This window comes from Camelus ferus, chromosome 21 (genome assembly GCF_009834535.1).
Source record: "Camelus ferus isolate YT-003-E chromosome 21, BCGSAC_Cfer_1.0, whole genome shotgun sequence".
NCBI lineage: Eukaryota > Metazoa > Chordata > Mammalia > Artiodactyla > Camelidae > Camelus > Camelus ferus.
In genome coordinates this window covers 10,610,353-10,626,348 of record NC_045716.1, presented here as the reverse complement: position 1 = coordinate 10,626,348, position 15,996 = coordinate 10,610,353, and the positions used below count along the sequence as shown (strand labels likewise).

The 15,996-nt window shown below is 48.6% G+C and overlaps 1 protein-coding gene across 2 annotated transcripts; it reads left to right on the top strand.

The window, feature by feature from the left end:
• Positions 1–1,708: 1,708 nt before the first annotated feature.
• On the top strand, positions 1,709–15,708 carry EEF1AKNMT (eEF1A lysine and N-terminal methyltransferase). 2 transcript variants are annotated; one of them, XM_006192073.2, is made up of 8 exons: positions 1,709–2,165; positions 3,437–4,196; positions 5,510–5,709; positions 7,123–7,318; positions 9,844–10,011; positions 11,272–11,487; positions 13,687–13,818; positions 15,225–15,708. In XM_006192073.2, the coding sequence occupies exons 1-8, from the start codon at positions 2,013–2,015 to the stop codon at positions 15,497–15,499; spliced, it is 2,100 nt and encodes a 699-aa protein (XP_006192135.2). In that variant the 5' UTR covers positions 1,709–2,012; the 3' UTR covers positions 15,500–15,708. The 2 variants fall into 2 exon arrangements, with proteins under 2 accessions (XP_006192135.2, XP_014420951.2); XM_014565465.2 differs by lacking the exon at positions 1,709–2,165 and adding an exon at positions 2,776–2,845.
• Positions 15,709–15,996: the final 288 nt, after the last annotated feature.

Below are 15,996 nucleotides of genomic sequence, written 5' to 3'. Positions count from 1 at the left end.
ATCTGATCTTGTGGAATCTTATGCTTCTCCTTCACAGCACATATCACGAACCTTCATTACAGATTATTTTTTGTAATTATTTGATGTGTGTCTTCCATACAATTGCCTTGCTTACCATTGCATCCTTAGCTTTCACCACAGAGTTTGGTTCATATTAGTCAGTTTAAATGTTTGTTGAATTGAATAAATCCTTGAAGTGAGAGGGGAGAGGCTGTGCTTTTTTGGGTTTTTGGGTATTGTATAGCTGTTCAAGGACAGTGTCCTCAGCCCTCAATAAATGCTCTCTGCAAGAGCCCACATCTCACCCATTAGGAACCCTGCATGATGCAGTAGCAGACGCCACCTCAGAGGCTCTTTCCAGCTCACCTTATCTTAGGTAGAGAGGAAATGATGTGAACCCAGCAAGCCGTATATGAAAATAGATTTTCTTTGATGTGACTTATCGCAATTATATTTAAAAGCAGTAGTTCTCAAAGTGTGGTCCCTGGGCCAACAACATCTGTATCACCTGAGAACTTGTTAGAACTGCAAATCCTTGGGCCCCACTATAGACCTGGTGGATCAGAAACTCTGGGGCTAGGGCTCAGCAATCTGTTTTTTAAGCCCCCCAAGCTGATTTTGATGCATGCAAAGTTTGAGAACTACCCCCTTTAAACCAAAGTTCAAGCCCAGTTTAACCAATGTACAGAATCTACTTGGCTATCTATGCTAGTGAGGTCTAAAACAGCCCAGACTACAACGCTCAGTTCCAAGCCTACCTGCCCCCAGTCTGTAATTTCCCCCTTGCAATATGTAATGCTGTGAAAGCTCAATGATGCATGTATTTTAAAACAGTGTTCTTCACAGGAACTTACTTAGGTATTTGGATGAGCATCCGAAAGCACATTATGTTCACTAAACACATAAAACAAGCAGTAGTAACTACTTAATAGATGACATCAGAATGACGACCTAAGGAGGCCCATTACCAAAATGAGTCTTAAGTTTTGCATACTGTGCTTTGAGAGGAGGAGGGAGAGTACCCACTTCTGAACACCTAGTTGTTATTCTTTTCCTCTGAATTTTCATGTTATTACATTATTAATAGTGGCATCTTATGTTCTGGTGCCGAAAAAATTGAGCCAAGGGCCATTTCCCTCCAAATTAAACTTGAATTATACAAGTAAAGGCGGGGGCGGGGGGTGGGGGCGGGAGATGCAGAATTTAACATGGCTGGGATGGGCAGTTTTCTTCTGCTATGGACTTGGTTCTACTCATCCCTTGCCTCGTTTCCTTCTAATTTACAGGTTTTTCTTCTCGGAGACCCCCTCCTCCAGGGTGCCCACCGCGGTCCCCTTCAGCCCTTGTGTGGCTCGTGACCAGAACTGGAGACGAAGCTGGCTCCGGGGCGAAAGAAACACAGTGCCTGGGAAGCCTGCGCGCTCTCTTCCGCGGCTGGAAAGCCCAGAGCTGAGAAGAATGCTCCCGCGCAGCAATCGGTCGCGAACTAGGGACTAAGCCAGCCGGGCCTCTCCTGCCCCGCCTCCGGCCGGCGGCCCCGCCCCGTTCCGGCCTACGTAAGTAAACGCGCGCCGCCTGCGACGAAGCCGTCGGCGTGAGGCCAGCGCGTCGCAGCCAATGAGGTTCCAAGAACCAAAATCACTAACCAATGAGCTGCTGGCATGGTGGGCGGCCGACCAATCGCGAAGCCTCACACCCGGATATGATTGCCGGTTCTGAAACCAAGATCTAAAAAAAATGTGAGGGGCTTCCCACGTGGGGGCAGGGCCATTGGGCGCGGAGCAGGGTGTGAGAGTTTATTAGGTTTAGTGTCTAGAGCGCGTGGTGGGAGTGTAAGGGTCATCCCTTTGGGCTTTGAGGTGGGAGGGGTGGTGCAGATCAATGTGGCTGTTTGTTCGTGGAAAGAATTCCCGCTGCGGTGTCCCAGAGCCAGCGTGTGGGGAAGCCCGTCCTCCGATGGTACAGCACAGGGAGTAGGAGAGTCTTAAAGACGCGTCTCGGGCAGTGGGAATATGAATCTCTTACCTAAAAGCTCTAAGGAGTTTGGCTCCGTTGACTATTGGGAGAAGTTCTTCCAGCAGCGGGGAAAGAAAGCTTTCGAGTGGTATGGAACCTACCTAGAACTATGCGGGGTGCTACACAAATACATCAAGCCCAGGGAAAAGGTAAGAGCGCGGCCTGGCAGCCCTGTGTGTGTTCTGGAAGGTGGGACGTGATAACAGAAATAATGCACTTGGTAGACCGAGACAGGCGTGAGAGCCCTAATTGGGCCCATATTTTAAGGATTCCATGCAATGTTCTGGCTGAAAGGCAATTACAAAATATCCTTTTAAAGGTTTTCAGATAACAGAGCTTCCGCCCCCAGCTCATCCTTGAATTAATAACCCTACTGGAAGAATGACTCCTTTAGTGGTGCAACCTAGATATCTCCTCCTAGTGAAGAAACTGCTTTTCTGCCACTGTGCATCCCTGTGGAGCTGGCAGCACCTGTGACTTTTACTGATAAATGAATCTGTTATCAAATAATTGTTGCGGGTTTACTGACTTTCAGGCGCTGTGCTCAGCGCTTAAGCCACAAGAGCGTTAAGATTTAAATCTTGGGCACGTTCCAGAAGTGGAAAGTGTTAAATACAATAATAGGAAGTAGGGAAGGAAAAAGGATAGGAAATGAACATTCAAGGAGGAACCTTTAAGAGCCAAGCCTTATGTTGGGTGCTGTGTACGTGTGTTGGTTTAATCACTGAGTTCTCATAATAAACTTCCAGGTGAGTGGTGGTACACGAACTCTACACATGAGGAAACTGAGGTTCTGAGAGCCAGGTTCTTGCTGAAGATCATACATCTAGTAAGTGGTCACATGGGAATTTAACTTAGGCCCATCTAGCTCCAAAGCTTATGCACTTGTCATTGTACCATGCTTTTCCAGAGACAGTGACATCGGGGAAGAATTTTGAAAGATCAATGGGAGATTGCTGTACAGAGAGGGAGACAACAATCTGTGTTTTATGTTTTGTTTCAGCAAATAGGATATCATGAGTTGGAGCCGAAGGCATGAGTGGAATATGGTTATGCCAGACCTAGGTTTTCAACAGTAAAACAAATAGATTTCAGCTGTAACTAGTGTTTTTGGATTCTGTGACTTCTATCAATTCTTGTGTAATAAATCCTTGATTCAGAGAAAAGAACAATCCTGATTAGTCTGTTTCTACATAACTTGCCTTGTTATAGCTGAGTGTGGTGTGTCAATGGTGAGTTCCTTTAACAAGTGGTGTTTCAAAATGGAGCCTAGAATCAGCTCTGTAATGGTGCTCTTCCCTGACAGTAGCATCTCCCCCTTCTGAAGACATGCAACAGCCAAGACAAGACATGATCCCTTGGAGTACCTGAAGGTTGTTCCTTTGCCTCAATCACTTCCATCTTGGTTTTTCTCCCCTAGGTGCTGGTGATTGGGTGTGGTAACTCAGAGCTAAGTGAGCAGCTGTACGATGTGGGCTATCAGGATATAGTGAACATTGACATCAGTGAGGTTGTCATCAAGCAAATGAAAGAACGCAATGCTGGCCGACGGCCCCAGATGAGCTTCTTGAAGATGGACATGACACAGATGGAGTTTCCCGATGCCTCCTTCCAGGTGGTGTTGGACAAAGGCACCCTGGACGCTGTCCTGACAGATGAGGACGAGAAGACCCTGCAGCAGGTGGACAGGATGCTGGCTGAGGTTGGCCGTGTCCTGCAGGTGGGCGGTCGCTACCTCTGCATCTCCCTGGCTCAGGCTCACGTCCTGAAGAAAGCAGTGGGTCACTTCTCTCGGGAGGGGTGGATGGTGAGGGTGCACCAGGTGGCCAACAGCCAGGACCAGGTGTTGGAAGCAGAGCCTCGGTTCTCCCTGCCTGTCTTTGCCTTCATCATGACCAAGTTCAGGCCAGTCCCTGGCTCTGCCCTTCAGATCTTTGAGCTGTGTGCTCAGGAGCAGGGCAAGCCTGTGCGGCTGGAGAGTGCCGAGCGGCTGGCCGAGGCGGTGCGGGAGCGGCAGCAGTATGCCTGGCTGTGCAGCCAGCTGTACCGCAAGGCCGGGCTGGGGAGTGTGTCTCTGGACTTGTGCAATGGGGACACGGGGGAGCCACGCTACACCCTCCACGTGGTGGACAGCCCCACTGTGAAACCATCGCGGGACAGTCATTTTGCCATTTTCATCAGTGAGTTGGGATTGCTCCCTCTCTTCCCTGGAGGGGCTGGCTTACAGGGGCTGGGGCTGGGGCTTCGGTGGATGGGTATACCTTGGCTGGTTTTATCTTACAGGGGGAGGCACTTCAAGAGGTTAGACTGGCCAAGGCACGAGGAAGGGGAAGTAGCAGCTACCCAGCTGCCTGCTTGAATTGGAGGCTAATTTTTTCCCATCTTCCACTGCAAAGGCTTGATAAAGTGGGAGAATGGGGTTGGTAGGGAGGTGGGAGAAGTAATACAGATACATTTCAGCAGGTCACCTGTTGTAGAGAGGCCAGTTACTTTGTAACCTGGAGTGTGAGGCCGTGGGGTCCCAGCCCTGTAGCCTGTGAGCTGGGGACCTGGAGAAGCTTCTGTGCTTCTCTGCTGAATTGAGAGAGACAGTCCAGAGGAGTAGCTAAAAAAGTGAGCTCTAGACCCAGACTGTTTGGGCTCCAGTCCTGGCTCAGTCCCTTCCTGGTGGTGTGACATTACTTTTCTTTCTGTGCCTTGATTTCCTCATCTCTAAAGTGAGATCACAGTTATGTCGTTGTGAGAGGTATAAAAGCTTTTTGTATGGTGCCTGGCATGTGATAAGTCTTACAAATGTTAGTGTTATTATTGAAAGGAGTAAATGACACCAGATTTACCTTGGTAACCATCAAAAGAGATAGTATGAGGAAAAGCTTTCAAAAGTCGAATATTCTGGACAAATGTGAGGTGTTGCTATGTCGTGCTGGTAATTTGTTTCCTGACATCAAATCCATTTTCCCCAGTATTCCCTTCCCCAACTGTCCGCCTTTGGGAACACATAGCACAGTGGATACGAGCTTGGAGTCTAGGGCTGGACTGCCTGGCTTCACCAGTTACTAGCTGTGTGAACTTGGGCAAATAATATAACTTCTATATCTTAACATTGTCATTTATAAAATCGGGATAATAATATTCCCTGCATCTTGGGCTACTGTAAGGACATGATTAGTTTCAGTTGGTAAACTGGTTGGAATAATGTCTGGCATGTAATAAGTGTTACCATTATTGCTATTTTTCTTGCCCTAGGTACCTGCCCCGCTCCCCTTACATACATGCTTACACTGCCTTTCCAGTCGGGGTCCTGCCATGGGTCTGATTGATGGCAGCTTTGCTCTGGGCATTGTGTGCTAGGGAATTAACCGCCCCTCCGTAGGTCCCAGCTGGAAGGGATGCTGGGCCTGGGCGGGGGCTGGCCCTCTACCACGTGGGGCATTTTGGTTGTGGGCTTGAACACTTTTCCTGGCACGCTCAGTCAACAGGTGCCTCTTTCCAGTCCCCCAGGGTCGGGAGACCGAGTGGCTCTTTGGCATGGAGGAGGGCCGGAAGCAGCTGGCAGCCAGCGCTGGCTTCAGGAGGCTGGTCACAGTGGCCCTTCACCGAGGTCAGCAGTACGAAAGCATGGACAGCATCCAGGCCGAGCTGTCGGCCAGAGTCATGGAGCTGGCCCCGGCCGGGATGCCTGCCCAGCAGCAGGTAATGAAGTTTTGGCCGCAGCTTTCACGGTCTCTGCAGAAGTCATGCGAGCAGCCAGGAAGACAGAGGATGTCTAGGGTCCGTGAGCCTAGCCTGTTCCCGGAGGCACGTCAGCAGCTAAAAGCTGAGTGGTCAGAAATGACGTTCCCTTGCCCCAGGCAGTGAGAGGAAGGTGGGCGGCTGCCTTTATTGAGACCCACGGTAGCATCTGTGTCTCTGGGGCCCCCAGATGGCATGAAGGAAACGCTCTCCACCATGCAAGCTCCAGCTTCACGCTGCTGATTACTCAGACCGTGCTTCTCCTAACTCACTTTGCACAGGTCTTCCTTGGCCATTTTGCTTCTTAGAACCCTTGTTATCTGAGGTAGAATGAAAAAGGCTCAAAACAACTCAGCATAATTTTCAGGATATTAACATTCCTGGTCTGATGTTTCACTGGGAAGGAAACAAAGTTTTAGCCCAAACAGTGATACGGTATGATCAGTTGACACCATCTGTCTTGTGCTGTCCTGGTCACAAGACAGGGTAATTGACAGGTGACTTTATTGCAAGGACTTTATAGAAAGGAGTTTATCCTTCTTGATAGATGGGCAAGCTCAGGTACCTGGGGGCTTGGTGCTGAAATAACATCTGAAAAGAAGAACTCAGGCCAGAGGGTTCCCAGCTGGCAGTTCTGCCCACTAGACTGACTGGTAATTATAGATAAATGTGTGTTTGATTCTTCCTGGAAGACTCTGGGGTTGGTGTCCATCAGAGAAACCCAGATCCTGTGGGGAGGCTCGTTTGTGGCCTTCTCTGAACAGGGCCTATGTCTCTGCAAAGTTGGGAGTCCCTGGTAGTTATTAAATACTCTGCAGGTCTTTAAAAAGAAATAGATGTAAAGATGAGAAGGGAAATGGAAAAGTTCAGCGGGGGAAATGTATTTTTTCTCCTGTTTAGAAGAATGCAGAAAAAAGATGAGAATAACTGGGGGGAGGGAGAAATTTCTCCAGATTTAGAGCAGTTGCTTTCCCCCTGGATTTTCTTTTTCTCTCTGTTCAGAGTCCTTCTCTTATGATTCTAGTCCCTTTTTGAGGGTTCCCTCCAGCTTTTGTTGCCCTGGGCTGGTGAAACTCCTTTTAAGGATTATTGTTGAGGAGGTCATAGTTGTCTTTTGGAGAACCAACTGTGTTTCACTAATGGTTTGGGGGATTTTTATTTTGTTCAGTTGGTTTTCAAAAGGGTGAGTTAAACCTTCTGAGGTGTATTCACAGACCCCAGAAAAGTACCTCAACAGAGTGGCCAACCTTGGAGTTGCTGCTGCGCAGAACCTTGGCAGGGGGATGCCTCACATACTCACAAAGGGGAGGGGTTATCATTTCTCGTATTTCTTAATTGAGCTAGTGTTTGACCCCATGTCCACCATTCCTGCAGGTGCCCTTTCTGTCTGTGGGTGGGGACATTGGGGTCCGGACTGTTCAGCACCAAGACTGCAGCCCTTTGAGTGGCGACTATGTGATCGAGGACGTGCAGGGGGACGACAAGCGTTACTTTCGGCGGCTAATCTTCCTCAGCAACCGGAACGTGGTGCAGTCAGAAGCCAGGCTGCTGCAGGATGCGTCTCACAGAGGTGAGCGCCAGGGCATGGTGGGGGCCCACGTGGATGGGGCATGGGTGGGTGGGGTGGTCAGAAAGCCCCGGGAGCTCGGGGAGCTGTAGGACAGACCTGGATACCTGCGACAGGAGGCACGTGGCCCTGCAGGTCGTCCTCTTAACCGTCTGGCCCCTGAGGGTGTGAGTGGTGATAAGCAGAAGAGAGGTGGATGCTGTGTTCTTGAGCAGAGCCTGGCTCTGCAATGATAAGGGGCAGGGGTAATGGTTTACCAAATACATGCGATAATCACTTTCGTGCCTTCAGTTTAGAGGCCACCAATGGTACAGGGTGCTCCGTATACATCTGTATATTAATTCACTAGGCCTCTGCGAGGTGAGCCAGAAACCCAGAGGGTGCAGGTGAGCCCTGCCCTCCATGGTGCCACCTACAAGCACGTGTTTCAGAGGGTTTTAGAGTTGGTGGGTGCCTTAGGGGTCATCTAGTCCAGTGCTGTCCAGTAGGGCTTTCTGCAGTGAAGGAGACGTTTACTGTCCAGGTGGCTATCCAGTATGGTAGCCACTGACCACCTCCTGAACGTGGCTGGTGTAGCTAAGAAACTGGATCTTTAATTTTATTTCTTTAATACAGTGCCTTTTTTCAGAGTTATTATTTTTTATTTCTTTTTCTAATGTAATGCCTTTTTTTCAGGATTCTTATTTTTTATTTCTTTTTAATGTAGTGCTTTTTTCAGTTTTTTTTTTCTAATGTAGTACTTTTATATTTTAGAGTGACCTTTTTTTATTGATGTATAGTCAGTTTACAACATTGTATCCTTGTACTCCTTCTGGTGTACAATGTAATGTTTCAGCCATCCACATACATACATATACTCCTTTTCATACTCTTTTTCAATAGGTTACTATAAGATAATGAATATAGTTCCCTGTGTTTAATTTTATTTGATTCTGGTTAACTTACATTTAACTTTATCCAGTGGTTACAGGAGTGGCCAGGGTGGATCTCGACCACGTTCTCCAGGATCCCCTTTAAGTGGTCTCCCAGATGCTGCTCAGAAACTCCTGCTGATGGGGAGAGCAGCAGTTGCTTTCTCTGAGGTGGGGGGTATGTTTGTATTACAACAGCAATACTTGCTCGTTGTAATCAAGTCACAGACCAAGTGTATGGAGTGAAGAGTGCATGCTCCTCCCCTCCCCTTCTCCCCTTTGGAGGCACAGAGACTCAGGCTTGGAATCTGAAATCAGGTCTCCTGATTCCTGGTCGTTTCCTTTGCCTGATCATGCTGTCTTGTTGGCAAGGCCACCTGGAAGGAGGGTGAGAGAGGGAATTCAGAAACCCGTGAGGTCATGGATTTGCCCAGAACTCAGTCAGGTTACTCTGGCAGGACGGCTTTCTCTGAGGCTGTCCCTTGGTCAGGTGCACCCATGTTTGTTGGGCTCGTGTGCTGTCTATCATTTGGTCACTCTGGCTACAGTTTGGTTCAGTGTCATCTCACTGAAAGCTCAGTAAAATTGCTTAAAAGAACATTTTGCCCTCCAGTTAGGGTTTTTGTTTTTGTTTTTCACTGTTGTCGATTCCCTAGCCTTAGTATCACTCAGTTGTCATGGGCATACTCTTCCTCATGGAGGTATTGGTGAGCAAGAAGGAGGATGTGTTAAAAGGTGGTTTGACACCTCTGAAAGGTACACTGTCTCTCACGCATCAGTGCCCAGTGCTGCTGTGGTGTGCACCTGGCCCCTAGGAAAACCCAGAACCTTCCACTTGCTGTGTCCCGGGGCAGTTGAGGAAGTAGGTAGAGGGAAAGTAGAGGGGCCTTTTGTAGGAGTCTCCCCCTTCTGTGAACATCTGGGATTTCCTCGTCTAGTCAGATGGTTCATATTACTTTCTGTGGGATATAGTAGGCAGGTGCTGGGTATTGGAGACAGGCAATCCCAGGTTCAGATCCTGGCTGCACTGCCGACTAATTCTGGGTCTAATTAATCATTAACCCTTCAGGTCCTCAGGTTTTCCATCTGCCAAGAATTGGAATAAGAGGGTTGTTACAAGGTTGTTGTAAGAGTAAAATTCCTAGTACAATAATTGGCATAGAGGAGGAAATTAGTAACTTTAAGTCCCTTTTCCCTAAAAGAATTTATGAATAAAATTCTCTCCTGTTCATGGCCTGACATTTCTCTGAGGAGAAGTACTAGTACTCCTCATGTGAGTTTTCCCAGTGTTTTGAGTTTTGGGGTATTTCTTTACCATTTTCCTTTTCTGACTCTGGTATCCAGTGGTGTGTGTTAGATGTTTAACAACCTTCTCTTTGAGGGAAAAAAACACCATGATATGTACCGTTTGCCAATTTCTGTGGCATAAAAATGGCCACCATGGCCAGATTTCAAGCTACCAGCATGTCAACCTGTTCACAAAATTCCCACATATTTAACAGTTGGGTTCTGGAGTCTCATCAAGCCGGCTGCAGCATGCTGCTGCTGGTGTGCCTAACCATCCGAGGACGGGCGTGCCACGCGGACGACTTCATTTCATCTCTGTCTCTGATCCAGCCCAGAAGAAACGGAAAAAGGACAGGAAGAAGCAGCAGCCTGCAGATAACCCAGAGGACCTCCCTGCAGCCCCGGGGCAGTCCATTGATAAGAGTTACCTGTGCTGTGAGCACCACAAAGCCATGATCGCCGGCCTGGCCCTGCTGAGAAACCCAGAGCAGCTCCTAGGTGAGGGGGTCACCGCTGCCTCCCATGGGAGGGGGCCTGTAAGATTCCACACGTGATCCATGTCAGCCGCCTTGCAGTTTAGGAACCGTAATTATAGACCGACAGCTGCACATACATTCATATCTTCCTTATTCCCAGCTATCTTCTGAGTTTGTGAACTTCCAAATAACTTCTCCCTTAGGTTCAAATTGTAATCTTGAAATGGCTGACATGTGCTGATGTCTAAAATTTTCTTTTCTATTCATTTATTTAAAAAAAATACATTCGGTGAGATCTGTAAAGTACACACATCTTAAGTTGTTCAGCCTGATGAAGTTTTACACATGCTTGTACCCAAGTAAGCAGATGGAACATTCAAAAATCGCATCTCTGGGGAAATACTTTTGCACTTTGGGGGAATTTCTGGCTTTTCAGTAATGCATTATTTGAGTACCAGATGCAGTTCTATCTTGAATTTCTACTTAAAAAAATAAAACGCATAGTATAGGTAAAGGAGTCATAGCCTTATCAGCAGTAACAGGTTTGTGTCTGACCGCAGGAGCAAAAATGTTCATGTTTCTGTCCGCTCTTGTAACTGCCTTCACCCGAAGTCCCTGACTATGTCTTACTGAGACACCCTGTCCTTTTGGCCTACCTCGGATGTATGTCCCTGGAATCTCAGTTCTTACCTTGACTCCTCAGGGTCTGTCTCCTTTTGGTGATTCTTTCCTGTTTCTCGTCTCCTTTCCATCCCTCTGTGGTTGCTGTGGTTTCTCTGTGCTTGGGTCTAGGATTTGGGCCTTTGTTTTCCTGTGATTTCTGGAGCGTGGATGGATTGCCCTCACTTGGCTGATGTGTCTGAGAAGGCAGTTGTGGCCTTTGACTTGCAATCTGGGCAGAGGGCCTCATGTCTACACTGTCCTGTGATCACGGGGAAGATGTTGGCTGTTGTCTATCCCGTTTCCTTGGCGGGGGGGTCTTATAATGGTCAGCGGGGGATTATTGCTCAGATGTCAGCTGAGTGCTGTGGCTCTTTAAGGGGCCATGATAATAACACACTGTTCCGGAAATGGTAAAGGAAGGATTGTGAGGCTGAGGTTGAGTTTTCAGATGTTAAATTGACTCCTGAGTTTCTAGAATGAGACAGGAAGGCCAGGTCTCTAAATCCTGTCTCCCCTGGGCAGAGCCAACCATCTGACTCCCTCTTTTACCCTCCCCAAGGCTGGTACAGAACTTCACAGTGAGCAGATGGTAGAATGATGCTTCTCACCTTTGTTACAGAGACCCCGCTGTCGTTGTTGGTGGTCGGCCTGGGCGGGGGCAGCCTCCCCCTCTTTGTCCACGATCATTTCCCAAAGTCCTGCGTCGATGCTGTGGAGATTGACCCCTGCATGTTGGAAGTGGCCACCCGGTGGTTTGGCTTCTCCCAGAGTGACCGGATGAAGGTCCACATCGCAGATGGCCTGGACTATGTCACCAGCCTGGCGGGAGAAGAGGGTACTGCTGCTGGGGCGTGGGCGGCGGTGCCGAGGGAGGATTGGTCCAGGGTTGTCGGGACTGCATGCGCCTCTAGGATGCATCTCCAGGAGGGCGGCACGGCATCGTCCCCGGCTTTCACCTGCGCCTTTGCTCATTCACTGTTGACATGTCTATTCAGTAGAGCGTCAGCCACACGCTCAGCACTGTGTTGGGGCTGGGCTGTAGCAACATGTCAGCAGACCGTCTCCCGCCCTAACGGCGCTAACAAACCAGTGGCCTCCTCCTCTGAATCTCTTCTGACCCCGTACCCTTGCCGTTTCCTCATCATCCGCAGAAACCCAAGGTCTGTAGCTGAGTGAGGAAAAGGGGGAGACGTGTCGGGGGGTGTTGGGAGGTGTGCTGTGTAAATCTTTCAGCTGGAGGTGAAGCCAGAAGTCAAGCAGGACAGCACTCATACCTAGATGAGTGGTTCTGAGCACCGGGGACTTCTGGCAATGTCTGCGGGCACTTTTTTGTCGTAACCGCTAGGCAGGGGTGCTTCTAGCCCCTAGTGGGTAGCACCCAAGGATGCTGCTGAACGTCCTACAATGCACAGGACAGCCAACTGACAATAAAGCGTTATCTGGCCCAAAATGTCAGTAGTGCTGAGGTAAAGAAACCCCGGTGCAGATCTTAGTAGGGATTCCGATAGCCCGGCCGCTGCTGGAATTAAGGCTCCATTTTGCTCTAATCATTTGTATCCCAGGCTTGGTCAAAAGGCATCTTAATATTCTACGATAGTTTCCCTGATCCTCTTGCAGTTTTAGTATACAGGCTTCTGGTTACTGATGCTTTCCAGAGCGTGAGTCCTTCAGGGAGAAGTCAGTTAGGTTGATTCAGTCTTATGTGAACTGGGGGAGCCCAGGCCACCCACTCTTCCTGGTCTGCTCATTCCATCATAGACGCTCTGGTTCTCGCTGGATCAGAATGTCTTCCAGGAAGGGTGTAGCAATCCAGGATGCCTGGGGAGAGTATTTTGGTGCTGGGTGGACAGATGCTGCCTTAATTTAATTGTGTCCTGAGCTGAACTCTATCAGAGTTTCATGGGTTCCCTCTCTGAGGCTGGGAGCAGTTTGGGGGCCCAGGCCCAAGATAGCAGATACACATGAAGCACTTAATATGGTGCCAGGCACATGGTAGGTAATCAGTCCGTGATGTCCTGTAGTTATTACCTCTTGAGCCGGTTGTGAACTGCCCTGGCCGTCATCCTAACACCAGCCTTGCAGATTATTAGAGGGCCCGGTGCTGTAAGTGTGGGCCGTGGCTGTCCTTGGACTTGGATGAACCAACATGTTCTGTTCTCCAAGAACCCAAAATCAGATCTGTACTGTGAGCAGTGATGGGCATGCTGCAGTCCAAAGTCAGTATCTATTAATTACTGAATAATCATTTGCACCATCTCAGTTTGCTAAAAACAAGCCATTAGTGTTGCAGGCCCACCCCTTATAAAAGCTGTTTTCACATTATAGTGAGGAGTGGATCAGATTCATCCTCAGTTCCTTCTCGCCTATTGACTGAGATCATTTCTTTCTGGAGCGAGCTATTGTTCAGTTAACTAGAGAAAAATACACTGACTTTAATTTGAGAACATTTTCTGCTAGGAGGTGACATTTACTGTTTCCAGAGTTAAGTTTAAGCCACCATTTGTTGGGTCAGCCCTGAAAGGCAGAGGCAGTTGCGTTGTCTAGATCAATGATTCTCAGCTCTGCATTTAGAATTACCTGGAGAGCCTAAGAAAACTACCAGAGGCTTCCCATCTCCCCTCCCGTCTGTTCCTCGCCACCCCAGGGTTTTTAACATAGTCGATCGGGAGCACAGCCCAGGTTCTCTGAGTATTTAGAATTTCTCATTTGACTCGAATGTTCTGACAGGATTGAAAATCACTGTTATGGATGAACTCTTAACTGAATAATATAATCATAGAGTAGATCCCAATAATGTGTGTCTGTGGAAGGGGCTTTTAAATGTGGAGGAGGAAGATGAGATTAAGTCCCCATCGTAAACATGGGGTGCTCATGACGGCGACGTTAGTGCCCTTAGAGGCAAACTACCTCCTCTGTGTCATCTTTCCTGCTTAGCCGCCATGCCGACCACAGCTCACAGAGGAGACGTGGTGTAGGAATATAAGTGGTGTCATTTTATCCAGCAAAGACAGACTTGTGTGCTTCTCGCTCCCAGCACGGCCTCACTATGATGTCATCATGTTTGACGTGGACAGTAAGGACCCAACCCTGGGAATGAGTTGCCCACCCCCAGCGTTTGTGGACCAGCCTTTCCTGCAGAAGGTCAAAAGCATCTTGACTCCTGAAGGTATGAGGAAAAGGAGATTGGGGAGGGAGGATGTATATGGGTCCTTTAGCGAATATTTTCTCTTTAATGTAAAATGCACATAAGATTGTAGCTCGGTCAGTTTCCTGAAATTGATTGTACCCATTTACCAGCACCAAACTACCTAACATTTCCAGCACCCAGAAGTCCACCTCTTGTCTCCTTTCAGTAACTGGTCCTCTTCTCAAGGAAAACCACTATCCTAACTACTACCAGCAAACTCCTTTTTGCCCGTTTTTGTTCTTTATAAGAAAGGAATCATACGGAAGATGCTCTGTTTACTTTCACTAAGCATCATGTTTGTGAGATTCACACATAGCATTGTGTTGACCTTGTTCCTTTTTACTGCTAGGTGGTATCCTTGGGTGACTATACCACAATTTATTTCTCCGTTCTGCTGTTGGCCTTTGGGTTGTTTCCTGTTTGGGTCTTTTATAGGAAGTGCTGTGTTCACATTCTAGTAGATGCCTTTTGGTGGAATGTGTGTGCAGCCCTGTTGGGCACAGATGTGGGGCTGGAATTGCCAGATCACAGGTTATGCTTATGTTCAGTTTTCGTCGATGCTGCCACCCAGTTTTACAAAGTAGTGGTCACATTTCACAACCGCACCAGCATGGTGACGCTGGCAACCACTTGAATTTTGCTGCCTGCCCTGGACTGGGCAGGATGTTACTTCATCTTCATAGCAGCCTGTTTTCAGAGGAAGAAGTTGAGGTAGAGACTTGCCAAGGTGACACCAGATAACTCCAGGTCCTTGTGACTGGAAAGCTGGAGCTCTCAGTCCACACGTTCACAGCCTCCAGGATGTTCTGATTTGGTTAGGGTACTGTGGTGAACTTGATTTAGAACCTCAGCTGTCAAGTGAAGGTGTGATGTTATGTCCAGAACGTAATCTCTCTGTGGAACTGGTACATTCTTACTAGCGGTACATTCTTTCTCAAAGCAATTCTTTGTGAGACTGAGGCATGGAGAATGGTAAAATATGTTAGCACAGAAGAGCAAGAAATGAGCTTGGGGGGAGGACCCAGCTCAGTGGTAAATGCATGCTTAGCACGCACAAAGTCCTAGGTTCAATCCCCAGTACCTCCATTAAATAAATAAAGATGGATTAATTAATTAAAACCTAATTACCTCCCCCACCAAAGAAAAAGAAAAAAAATTTAAGAAAGAAATGAGCTTGAAGCTTTCTCCCGGTTCACACATCCCATGCTTTTCTGGTCCTGCTTTTGTACGCCGCGTATCCTCTGTGAACTCACTGCCCCGGTGGGTGTGCTCCTCAGTCCAGCAGCCTCCCTGGGGCAGGAACGGGTACATTCCTCAGAGCTGGACCTTGTCTCCGACTCGTCCCCCGATCCACGGTCATTCTGACTCTTTCCTTCCCACTTCAGGCATCTTTATCCTCAACCTTGTGTGCCGTGACATGGGGCTCAAGGACTCAGTGCTGGCTGGGCTCAAGGCGGTGTTCCCCCTCCTGTACGTGCGGCGGATTGAGGGCGAAGTGAACGAGATCCTGTTCTGTCAGCTGCACCCTGAGCGGAAGCTGGCCACGCCGGAGCTCCTGGAAACGGCCCAGGCCTTGGAGCAGACCCTGCGGAAGCCTGGGAAGGGCTGGGATGACTCGTACATCCTGTCGGATATGCTCAAAACCGTGCAGCTTGTGTGACGGTCCAGACCAGGCCGTCCCCCCAGCTTCCTTCCAGACTGACCTTGGCCAATCCTGGCCGGCCAGAGATCGAGGAAATATAAATGCACGATACTTTCTAAGCCGCGGATTTTTCTTAGTTTCACACTCAGCTGCGTGTGACCTCCAGCGTGGTGAGGTTTCCCGAAGAGCTGGGAAAATAAAAAGTCCTTTCCATCCTGCCGTCTTCAGTACTGCGTGGGTTGATCGTCTTTGCTTCCTCTACTGTGTCCTTGAGTAGGCGTCCCTGCTGGGCCCCTGTCAGTTGCTGATGCCTTAGCGGGCATGCACCAGGCTCCTGAGGACGAGAGACGGTCAGATGTGATCTACGGTTTGCTTTGCTTCATCCTGTTGGTTGGTTCCGTAGGAACGATCTCGAGTGAGGTAGCAGAGCTTTCTGCGCCAAAAGGCTAGACAGAGAGTAGGGTCTCTAGAGATGGGAGACAGATTTAAGACAACATGTGCTCTGTCTCCCTGCA